The sequence below is a fragment of the Rhododendron vialii genome, chromosome 2a (assembly GCF_030253575.1).
Source record: "Rhododendron vialii isolate Sample 1 chromosome 2a, ASM3025357v1".
Taxonomy (NCBI): Eukaryota; Viridiplantae; Streptophyta; class Magnoliopsida; order Ericales; family Ericaceae; genus Rhododendron; species Rhododendron vialii.
In genome coordinates, this window is record NC_080558.1 from 1,672,745 (window position 1) to 1,685,650 (window position 12,906).

Here is a 12,906-nt window from a genome sequence, read left to right on the forward strand (position 1 = left end):
TTTATTTACTAACTTTTCAAAATGGAATCTACTTTTAGGGGCAAAATGAAAAATGCACCAATTTTTACCCTCTAACTTTACAAAATGGACACTTATTAAGGGACAACTCAAAATAGAATACTGAACTTTAAAAAGGGGACAGAGGGAGTAATTGATTGGAAACTAAGCCGATCCAACCAATCTGATTTTTCATTAGACCACCATCGAACCCAAAGCGACACCTTGATGATTAAGGAGAGGCCAAGAGAAATGAAAAAGAAGAAAAAATGCAAAGAAACTTTCAAATCTGAGATCGAGAGAGGAAAGACATGCATTGGACATGAGAGATTATTGAAAGCAAGAAAACAGACTATCACTTACGGGGAAAGGAAACACCCATGATGGGTAAAGCCTCCCCTCCCGCTGCCGCATAAGGGTGGTGAAAACCCTAGTGGAGGGAGGGGAAGGAAGAGAAAAAACGGCAAGGGTTTTTTTTCCCTTAAAGAGAGAAGCTCTGGGCTAGAGAGTGAAAAAAAACTTTAACAAGTGGGGTAGAATGGGTTGTTGGTCCCATTGCCATTGATATTGATAGTAGTTTTCATATATAGAATTGGAACTATAGTCAATAGAATATAAATTTCACGAAACATCTTCAAAAGGGGTAACAAACTTGCTACAAATTTATTGCGATTTACATCAGAAAACATTGAACAAGAAATTGCAACAGTTAATAGAGGAAGGAATTAAAAGGGCAGGTTTATACATGACTACATGAGTTCCATTTCTCAGGGTCACAACAATATATGCTCTCTCTTCACACTTAAAATGAGTTTTCAAATGGAACTCATCCAACTCTCCAAATTGAAATCTCAGAAAAGCAAGCTTGCCCAAGCAGCAACAAATGCAAAACCACCAAATGGAGCTAAGGTGGAGTACTTTCTGTCCTCGAGCAATGCCACAGCGTAACACCTGTGGAATATCAAAAAATATTGCTGTTAACTTTGTTGTCTAATCACATATGCTCAATATTCGCATACCAGTGGATGCAAATTTTCTACTAAGCTAACAAAACGATATTCAGAGAATGGCAATGGCGTCTTCAATCGGGAAATTGTAATTGCAAGAAACATCATTTCACCCGAGTGGCAATGGAGAACATTTTCGCTCTGCCACACCTAAATCTAAAAAAAACTCAAAATTCACAAGACCTTACAAGTGCATGCTATATATCCGTTCTCTGCCTTGCACATTACCTTTCATGGACTCTTGAAAATACACAAAGTATTCGTGTCGGAGACCAGATACTTGGGCAACTGTATAGGCTGTTTACAAGGTTATTGCATGAAGGCATAGGAATGTGGGGTTCTCATTTAGATCTGGTCTCCTCCTAGCTGAACCTCTTGAGTGATCTCCTGGCTAGTCTAGCTCCGATGTCCTAGTCCTGCACATAGTGCCCAACTGATCGGAGGTGACCGGAAAGGCACTCCAACTAAGCATCTGGAGGAGGAAGTACAGAGCTTAGGGTTTGTGAGATGTCTAGAGTACGTGTACCTTACATGGTTTATCCCTCTACCTTTTATAGACCTCCAAGACTTGCTCTCCAAGCTAGCAAGTGCCCAGAACGTTCGGTAACCGCCTCGGCTGACGTATTGAGCCAGGCGGTTGGTTGCACGTGAGTGAACTGGCATTGACGATTCATGTCTGCGCAACAACCTTATCCGATGTCACAATGTCCGTGCAACAACCTTATCCGCTATGGTGTGACGTCCAGTACAGCAAACCGTATTGGAGCTGGAAGCTGCTAGGCTAAACCATCAGGTTCGGCCCACATGTTGGCTTGGCCCAGTTGGTTAGGTCACTAGGCCTCCTGGTCCGCACCAAAGAGCTTGTTTGACCTAACCACCTTCCCTCGTGGTTCAATCAATTGGCTCAGCCGATTGCAAGGAAGATAGAAGAAATTACATCTATAAAAACATGTGGGAAGGATTTGAGTCCCACAACAGATAAAAAGGAAAAATGGTTTGATCTTAATATACAATTGGGTGACTCACTAGTTACAAGGCTTAGCCTTTTAAATGGACTTGAGTCATTCAATATATATTGGGCCTAAACAATGTGGATACTCCACAACGGATTGAGCCTATACGCACACAAGGAGAACCTTTGTGGATCGGACTCCTAACGAGGTTTTGTATCATTGGAGCAACACTGCCAACATATGACATTTTGCTATTGTAGCATGCCAAAATCTGGCTTTGGCTTTTGTCATTTTGGCACAAACCTTGGGAGATGCTCTGACAAAGGTACTAGAATTTGGATGTACCATTTGTTAAATTTCTCAATAAAACTTGTGTTGCCTATAAAAAAAAAAAAGTTTATATAACTCTGAAAGCAAAATCTCGTATTAGAATAGAGAATGTCTTAATATTGGACTGCGGTTAAATTTTGAACGCTGGAAGTTGTAGATTGTTGTGACAGGTCAAAGGTACTCGAGTCTCTTTCTTGGGAAATGCAATCTATATTGTGTTTCCTAGGGGACAAACTCTAGACTTTCTTATTATCAACATATGCTTTTATGGACTACCAAACAAGCAATAGGGGACATGGTCTTGGAAGTAAGACCACTAATGTTCTTCTTTCATTTTGAGTCGGCGAATAATGTCACCAGTTTCTTGAGTCCTCGCCATGATTATATACGGCCTCGGTCCCCAATTGTTAGCCCTTTTTTGGGAATTTTAACTTATTAAGGGGCATCATCGTTGCGCTTCATAAATTTTGATTTTCCGATTTTCCTTATTACTCTCAAAAGTAAGAAGACACCATCATTACATTTCTGGTTTGCTTTTCTAATTTGAAAAAGAAAAGGGAAAAGGTAGTCTAGTCAACGACGAGGTTATAACATTTCCACAACAAATGTCGCGGACAAAGGCGAATTTATGAATAAATTGGGCTCATTCTGCATGTGTATATGTTAGTTGCTGAGTGGCAAAAGCCCGGGACAGGAGTTTTATTTGAGCTTCGAGATGTACTGTGTAAGGAATAACGATAAAGCTATTCGGGGACGTAAGGGAGGCTGCGACTGGGAAGTACCTGGAAGACAGACTACAAGGTGAAACCACTAGGATGTAGTCATCATTACCTCCTCCTCGAGATTAATCATGCCTACTTGGGCCTTTCCCCTCCCGAATCAATCTGTCACGATTCTTCAAAGTGTCGTGAAATAGTCGATCTCATTAGCTACGACCACTCCTCCCACTTAATGGCAGAGGCAACTAAAGGGCCTGCCTTTTCTCTTAGTCAAGCATGGATAACATAGTACCAGGACTTGCAATATGAAAGACCGTGTCATTATTTTTTACCCAATGACTTATCAAAAGGGACCATATTTTCGGGGACAGCAAAAAGTATCCAAAGGGACTAACAATTAGCATGAAGTATACTCCTCCTGTACGAACTTCAAATGAACAATTAATTGCAATTTAGAGAACTAGCTAGTACAATTGCAAGAAAACCATTATAACATTATGAACAACAAGAAAAAAATAGCAGCACTTACGTCCCCGAGAATGCCAGAATTCCAGTAGTCAAAACTCAAAAGGCCTCCAAACTGCTACCAAATACGATACGAAATTACATTCATCTATCAATCATCATCTGTACGCTTGCACGCATATACGGGAAAAATAGTGAAGAATGGGGGCCTCACAATATTGGGGCGTTTGGTGACAGGAGCAGCAACCAAAGCAGCTGTGTGAACCAAGTGGTAGAGAGATGCCGTGTGCCAAACCTTTCAAATTGAATTAGCAACAAAAAGGTTGTAAACAAAACATGTAGATCGATGAAGGAATCCCAAGTAAAAAGAAAAAGAAGGCAAGAATGCAAAACCTCTTTGTAAGTGGGGTTTGAATCCATGAGCACCATAAGTCCCCAACCCAAGAGCAGCTACTTCTGTTTCCAAGTTTTTTGAAACAGAAAGAGGGTTTTGTCAACTTAAACCAAACAGATACATAAAATTTACATGTGGGTACATCTAGTTGTGTCTCTATGTGTGTGCATCTAGAGAGAGAGAGAGAGAGAGAGAGAGAGAGCGAGCAAACCAGAAATAGCAGCAACTTTGTGCCAGAGACGAGGATCCATTCTTCACCGGTTAAACCACTTTCCCAAGAATGGAGAACGCCCCAAATCAAGCAACGCGGTTATCAGTTCTCAACGCCGTCGTATGCTTTTCTCCAGGGTTGGGCATTTTTTCTGACGTGTTGTTGCCTAACCAACAGGCGTGGATATCGTATCGTGTCGTGTCATTTTGTATTTGTGTCAGAATTCTTTTAAACTTTAACCTGACATGTTTAACTTTTCGTGTTATTGTGTCGTGTAATATTCATATTTCGTGTCAGGTAGCCAATCCTAATCCGCTAACTTCGTGTCGGATTCGTGTTTTGTTATCGTGTCCTTTCATAAATTTTCGTGTCGTGTCGTGTTCGTGTCGTGTCATCTCGTTTTCGTGTCAGAATTCTCTAACCCTAACGCGATTTGTTTAGCTTTTCGTGTTATCGTGTCGTGTCATATTAGTGTTTTATGTCAGAAATAGCTGACCATAACCCGCTAATTTTGTGTCGTGTTCTCGTGTCATGTCGGAAATTGCCACCACTACTAACCAACAATGGTTGGGAATTGATTTTCACACCTCTCTTTTATGCAAATAATTTTTTTTATTTTGTAGTGATGTAAAATTATATGATTATTCTTTTTATGTGTGAATAGAAAAATGTACGAAGGTAATTAGTTTTACACTACCAGAACACCAGTTCCTCCTGGATTGTTCCAACTTTGATTCCTGATGTTGTTCCTAAGTCTACATGAATGAAGAAAAAAATGGAGTGGACTTGGACTAAAGGAGAGTGTGAAAATCAATTTCCTTTAGTCTTTCATTTTTTTTGTTTTTCTAGACGATAGACATTATGGTTAAGTTCCACCAAGGGATTTTTGGGCTTTTTCTTATTTTGTCTTTATTAAAAAAAATTTCATTTGTTAGTTTTGCTCCTAATTTTTCTGGATTATTGATTCGTTTAGTCAAGACAAATTGGAAAAATAAAAAATTATTACTTTTTTTTTTTTGCTCGGCAAAATTTTTTTAAAATATCCAAGATAATGCAAAAAAAAAAAAAACTTATCCACAAAAGTTAGGCTCAAAATTGATGGTGTGATTTACTATGTACAGAACAACCGAAATCGAAGACATTTACTATGTAGAGAACAATTTTCTAATATGCTAAACATAAAATCAGCTTAATCGAATATCGAAAAGTGCTTGATCAATAGATTTAATATTCAGTTCAAAATTCGTAGTCCAAAATTGTGAACGAATTAATCAAGCACTTATTTATATCCGATTAAGCTAAATTGTTTTTTTACGAAAAAAACACTTTTTAACAAAAGAATCGTTGGACTATAACAGAAAGGTGGTAGCATCATTTCTCTAGTATATATATCACTATCGTTAGAAAGCGCTTTCATCTGTTGATTGTGTTTGTATACTTCATCAAAATTACTTGGCAAGAGATGCAGACTAAACAACGAAAGTAGCTGTAGTTCCTAAATAAACGACCATCAGATGAACAAACAGTAGATGTAGTAGGAATCACTAGAAAGAAAACTTAAAATTGACAAACGACATGAAAATTACTTCTTCAAAGCTAAGAGCACACACATGGACACACAGTATTGTACAAGAACTGCTAATAGATTTAGTTTCTTCGCCCCTTCCTTTTCGGCCTCCTTTGAGTTTTCTTTGCCCTTTCAAATATCGCAACAAACCGTTCATGATACCTTGTCGTCAGCATCTGCCCAATAACCAACCCAACTATCAGCCCACTCCCATATCCCATGATTATGACCATCCAGTAGATACCCCTCGAAAACTCTAAACTCTCATCGCCTTGCGAGTTGTGTGCCGGTGGTTGTGGGGGTGACATTTCTGAATTCTTGCATAACCTTGTTAGAGGGACGCCACACAATCCCATATTCCCACCATATGAACTATTATCAAATGTATCGAATTGTTTGCCTTGAGGTATGGGGCCAGTGAGACGGTTATGAGAAACATTTAGGACTGAGAGGAAAGTGAGTTTGGTTAGCTGCTGAGGGATCTCTCCTGAGAGCAGGTTCCGAGATAGGTCCAACGATTCCAGGTTTGTCAAATTTGCCAAGGATGACGGGAAGACGCCAATCAGGTTGTTTTTGGAAATGTTTAGCACTTGAAGTCCATTGAGATTTCCAAGGGATTCTGGAATTTTGCCGCTGAATTTGTTGCTTGAAAGATCCATAACTGCAAATTCACTTTGGATCCTCGGATAGAACAGAATATTCCCTTTGGTAGATACTGTTATTGAATAAATAACATCCAAATTGTAACCAATGTTTCCAAAACTTATAAATTCGGGTTTCAACACATGCATATATGTTGAATGCCCTTTCGCGACCACTTTCATTGCATTCCAGTTCTGAAAATATTTTGATGGCAATGTACCATAGAAACCATTGTGAGAGAGGTCAATGATCCGCAGCTTTGGAAACTTCAAACTGGTTTTAGGATTCTCAATGACACCATGGAATCTGTTAGATCGGAGAATAAGAACTTGTAACTCAGGGAGAGTTGCCAACCAAAAGGGAAAAGTGTCCTTGATCTGATTATCTCCTAGAACAAGAATTTCAAGCATTGTACAATTAGCCAATGAACGTGGTAACCCCCCATGCAATTGATTTTGACTCAAGTCAATCATCTTGATAACCCTCATAAACATAGGAGGAACAGTACCATGAAAATTATTGCCACTCAAATTGAGCAGCGACAGAGAATCACTGTTAGAACTGGTCAAGCATTCAGGTATGGCCCCACTTAAGTAATTATCGGACAAGTCAAGCGCAAAAAGAAGCCTATTTTGGCAGAATGATGGTGGGATTTCTCCGGTTAGTAAATTCCCAGCGATCATATAAACAAGGACAGACGGTGGTGGAAGTAAGAGTGGTCCTCGCAGCCTGTTAAAGCTGAAATCTAGGTGTTGTAGTGATATCCATGGAATGGCATATGGATGCTCCTCAAATCCTGTAAGAAAGTTTCCATAAAGCTCGATTTCACTCATTCTTTCTTTACTTGTGTTCCACAACCAAGTTGGAATCTTGCCATGAATACTGTTATCAGCCAAATTAAGCGATTGTAATTCATCTTGGAACCTCAAGAAATGTGGGAACTTCTTCAAGTTGCATGACGCCAATCCTATACTAATGAATTTGGGTAGAGTAACATTGGTACTGTCTGTTGCAACCACCGTCAATTTGTTTCCGGACAATCGCAATACAGCAAGGTTTTGGAGATTTTGAAAGATGTCTAGCTCGACTTTACCACTCAAGTTGTTTGAAGAAAGATCAAGACTTTCAAGATGCTTGAGTTGAGAGATTGATCTGGGAAACATGCCGGATAGTTGATTTTCTGAAAAGTCTAGATTGGTTAATTGGGTGAGGTTCAGAAGCCAAGATGGGATTTCACCAAGTAACTCATTCCTGCAAAGAACCAACACGGATAGCTGGGTCAAGTTTGCAAGAGACTGTGGTAATACATCTTTTAATTTTGTACCAATAAGGTCTAATCTAATGAGTTCTGATAGCTTTCCAAGTAGGAATGGTAGGGTTCCTGCATCAAAAGTACCACTGCTGAGTCCTAAGCAAGTGAGTTTCGATAAGTTCGCTATTGATGATGGAATCTGTCCCCACAAATTGTTTCCAGTAACGTCCATATACGTGAGCTGTGTCAGATTGCCAACTGAGGGTGGAAGAGTCCCATAAAAATTGGATGGTCCTAAGTCTAAAAAAATCAAGGAATCAAGATTCCCAATTGAAGTTGGCAGCAATCCAGAAAAACTTGTCCCATCAATTGCCAATTCCTCGAGCAGACTACCGTGTGGAAATTCAGGAAGATAACCAATGAGGTTTTCATTATATGAAATGATTAAATGCCGTAGGTTTGGCAGATGGAAAATTCCCATTGGGAATTCACCATAAAGCAAACAATTCCAAAGATTAAGACGTGTTAGAGAGGTCATATTCGATAAAGCACCTGGCACCGTAGAAGATACATTCACCATATTGAGGTCAAGTTCTTTCAGGTTGGTCAGGTTTTGAACTAGGTCTCTCAAACTGGGTTTTTCAAGTTTCAAAAGATATTCATTAGAAGATGGGTCAAGGTAGCTAGACAGATCAAGAAAAGTCAATTGGGAAAGAGAGGAGATCTCTGAAGGGATCTGACCGGAAAAATAAGAATTGTAGAGGATGAGAACCCTTAGTCTTGAAAGATTTCCGATTCTGGTCGGAATTTGAGAATAATTGAAGTGATTGTAAGCAAGGTTCAGCCTCCGAAGGTGAACAAGGGTGAAGAGGCTACTGTTGGAGTTGATAGAACCATAGAGGAAGCTGCTGCTGCTACGGCTATTGAGGTCGAGACCAGTCACACGACCGGTGTCATGGTCACACTCCACACCATCCCACGAGCAGCAATCGCTAGCATTTCCATCGAGCTTCCATGACTCAACCTTTGGATAAGCATAAGGGTCGCCAGAAGCAAACTTCTTGATGACAAAGCTATGCTTGAACTGCAGCAAGGCTGCTCTCTCGTCTTCATGGCATAGTGGCTGCGTGGAAGAGTAAGAGTCAGTCAAAACATTAAGATTAAAACAACAGAAGATCAGAAACATGTGAAGATACAAAGCTGAATCCATCATTTATAAGTAGCTATCTTAAGAGTTACCAATCTTGGATGAGAAAGCTATGCCTTCCTTGCGGTTTTATACCCTACAAGTGCAGCCTCCTCGTGTTTTAAAAATGCTCAAAAAACAGCTAACAATGGACTCCAATACCTTTTTAAGTCAAGTCTACCCACTGGACACCAGGAAATTAAAGAGAGAGTTGATAATTGTTGAAAGATAATCTTGAGAACAAAAAACGTGAGTCAACTGTGCTTTTGGAGGCTTGCGATTAGATTTGGGAGAAGAAAAAACGCGGATAAAGACTTTTTACGCTTCCTTGATATATTTTGAGATTTGCAATAAATGAGAAATTATCTCATTCTTGTTTTTTTCTTATCGTTATACCTATATATAGACTTGTAATTTCATTGTAAAAGTATAAGTGAAGTAGAAGAGAATTAGAGAGATTGAGAGGGAAATAGAATGTCCTCGTATTTTCAAATTGAGTGAGTTCAATATATCGTGAGCGTATTTGTGTAATTCTCTTATGAGTTTCATATATTATAAGTGTGTGATCAATACTCTTCCACCTAATAAATTACAAATTGGTATCAGAGTCTTAGGCTCTTAAAAAAAAAAATTCTATCTGAAGAACATTCCTTTCACAGAAGCGATGGAAACTCAATTTTTCGATTCCATAAACTGAATCGTCTCACGTCGACGAGTTCAGTCCCACCAAAATCGAAGACGAGTTCAGTCCCACCAAAATCGAAGCCGTCCGACTGTGAAAGAACACTCGCCGTTCATCTTCCATTGCAACCCGCCACTTGAAGGCTCGGCGGCAGCAGATCGAAGAAACAGATTCTTCGTCTTATTCCATCGTGGAAAACATAGAAAAGTTAAAGCTAAGTCTCTTGTCTTTTCGAAAAAGTAGTGGTCGGTTGTCTGATTCAAAGTGTCTGCCAGCTATTTCTCACAAATAGTAGTGGTCCACAAAGAGGTCATTTTTTTCCGAAAAAAAAAAACAAAGAAGTGGTTGTTTGTCTGTGATCCCATTAATTTTCACAAGCTATTTTAAAAAAACAGGCCCACAATGGATCAAATCACAGTCAACCCCTTGCAATTTTTTGCTATCCAGTCAAAGACCCAAAGTTCCACTCCTGAAGTTTGAGAAATTTCAAATTGGTCCCTAAAGTTTGAAAGATTACAGTTCAGTCCTCGTCAGACGTATTTCCATCGTTTTTCAAGTTTCGATGGCTAACGGAACATCCCAAGCCGTCATTCCAAAACTCACCAAGGACAATTATGATAATTGGTCCATCCAAATGAGAGCACTACTCGGTGCTCAAGATGTTATGGAGGTGGTAGAAGAAGGTTATGATGAACCTGCCTCAAAAGAAGCTGAAATAGCTTTAAAGGAGGAACAGAAGACTACGCTCCGTGCCGAGCGAAAGAAGGATTGCAAAGCATTGTATGAACAAAATCAGTGGTTTCAATTAGTATGTTATATCAAAAAGTATTGGTTTAATTCTGTTTCCCATTGCTCGAGATTAGTTTGTGCAACCTCTTTAATCAGATCTGAAACTTTAAAATATCTCAAAAGTTAAGCCTTTACTTTTGAATTGATTTTCCGTTGGTAGTATCTCAAAAGTAGTTACCATCTATAACGAAAATTTCCCAAGCTGTAAAAGATCGCGTTCTGCTAAAATTCTACATTTTATCAGATAAAGTTGTTCATATTCGAAAAGGCGGAGTTATTAATGTTGGAGAGCTGTTGCTCCAAGCTCATGTGCTCGATCGGATCCAGTACTAGCCCCTCCCCAGCTGCCTCCTTAACCCCTTAAAATAGGATAGTGTAATTTTGCCATGTCCAAAAGAAATACGATAGTGTAAGTTTGTCATGTCCAAAAGAACATAAAATGCGGTACCAAAATGTGGTCACCAAAGTATTACTACAAACAAAAGTGTCTACCGCGTCCGTGTGGAAAATTGTGTTGCGTTGTTATCCAAAGGTCAGTCTCTCGCTTTACTAGTTGGAGTGGCTCCAAATCATTAATTTGTTTTTGGTTTTTCAGGTTAAGTATGTAACATTCATTGAGCTAGCACATTGCAGGAAAAATCAACCAAACTTAATTTTCCTAGGAAACGGGGAAGAAGGGAGAAAGGAAAAGACAAACAGGAAGACTCAAAAAGATTCCTAAACATTAAAGAGGCAGGTGGAAATCATTTTCAACAAATGATTGAAAGCAAAGATGTACGTGTTGATCCCATCCTAGATCAATAGCCTTAAGTTATCGTACGTACCACATGTTGATACCATTCTCATGTCACATCCAAGTCAATAAAAATAGAAAAAAAAATGAAGTGTTGGGATAATATAAGTTGAGACAAATAGATAGTGAGATGAGAGTAATAAGCGGATAGAAAACTTATTGAAAGCAGTGCTGAGAGAAAGGCGTGGTTCTGAAAACCCCATGTCAAGAAAGCCGTGTCCTCGAGGAAAATTGTGTTGCATTGTTATCCAGAGGTCAATCTCATGCTTTGTCACACCCCAAAATGAGAAGTGACCGGCCATGAACCACAAGACCAAAGCTCATAGAACATGCAGCCTAAAAAGAAATTTTATAAAAACTCCCAAGCAAAGATCCACCAAACAGTCAACCATTTTTTTTTTATTCAGAACATCCCCAACCAATAAATTCCACGAAAAACATGGGGCACAAACATCCCATGAGCCATATAAAATCCAGTGATCTAATAGTAATAAAAGAATCCAAATGTTTGATAAAATGTTTTAATGCGGAAGCGATAAAAATTAAAACTAAGCTAGGATGAGACATCCTAAGGAGGTTAACAACTGGAATCCCTGAGAAGCCGCCAGAGTCCTTACCTAATTCCCAAACTTGCCTGAAAAAGAAGTTGGAATAAATCCGTCAGCTGACGAGCTCAGTGAGTAGTAAAGCATGCATAATAATACAATTCTAAAACATGGCTAAAAATAGATTATCACGATAATGTATTTTGGCATACGAAGGTGTGCATTAAACTAACAAATTTTGGCCATAAATCATTTACCAATAAATCTCAATGGTGATCACAAACCATTCTCCAACAAAAATGGGAAACCACAACCAATATCGATAGAACCAAATGCCAGTGTATAAATGTCTCATAATTGGATCAAATATCGTATCTTTGAGTCACCACGAGTAGGCAGCCCGTGAAACTTTTCCCGAAGAACGACCGGGCAAAAGAAAGCCGTTGAGCATTAGAGTCACCGGCCTAACCCAGTCTCTTCTCTAATGGCCAGAGTCACCCGCACACAGAGGATTAATTTCCCTGGACTTTCCAAAATATGTTCCCAACAATATCCACAAAGTTCTCACCAAAAAGATTTATTCAAACAATAAACGATTTCACAAAACTGCATGCCAATTAAATATAAGCAAACATAAACAATTGTGTGTTTCCGATTTCAATCATAAATTTTCTAAACAATAATTTAAGGGACGCGGGGAAGTTCGAAAGTACGTAGCATGCTTAACCACTCACTTGGGTCCAAAAGTAATGCAATCGAAACGCAAAACGATCATAACCTGGACAAAGAATCATTTAGCAATATTATCACTAACTGTATATCAAGTCTTACCGGTGTAGAACTAACTACCTAAAAGAGTGTTTAATTAACCTAGACTAATTACCCAAGTCACCAAACTAGCAAACCCAAAACTCTAATTCCCAAGTCCAAGTTCCACGTACACACGAACCCACACTACAACAAAAAACACCAATGGTGACACCTTTTGACACCATTTGGTGACAAAAAAATGGTATTGACACAGAATATACTCAATGGTGACAAACAATTTTACTGCTTGTCACTGAAAACCTTCGGGTAATCAGCTCTCGGGGCGCCAAATAATAAAGGGATTTGGTGACAAAAAAATTGTCACTGAAGACAAGTTTCGGTGACAAATGTAAAGTTGTCACTGAAAGGTCTAAAAATTTGTCACCCCAGACAAGTTTCGGTGACAAGCGTAGGCTTGTCCCTGAAAGATCCGAATTTCCGCGGGCTGGTAATAAACTTGGCGCCCTAATAAAAAGTTAAATAAATTTTTTCTCGTTCAAAGCATGTCAGTTTTTCGTGTCACCAAAAACAAGCAACCATAGCATGTACAGATGTTTTTCACAT

General features: G+C 39.1%; 1 protein-coding gene and 1 pseudogene across 1 annotated transcript; both read right to left on the reverse strand.

Moving 5' to 3' along the window:
* Positions 1 to 584: 584 nt before the first annotated feature.
* LOC131312442 (uncharacterized) lies at positions 585 to 4,194 on the reverse strand (annotated as a pseudogene).
* A 1,529-nt stretch (positions 4,195 to 5,723) lies between these two features.
* LOC131316243 (receptor-like protein 6) lies at positions 5,724 to 8,747 on the reverse strand. Its single transcript, XM_058345543.1, has one exon. It carries the CDS (start codon positions 8,745 to 8,747, stop codon positions 5,724 to 5,726), a length of 3,024 nt encoding a protein of 1,007 aa, XP_058201526.1.
* Positions 8,748 to 12,906: the final 4,159 nt, after the last annotated feature.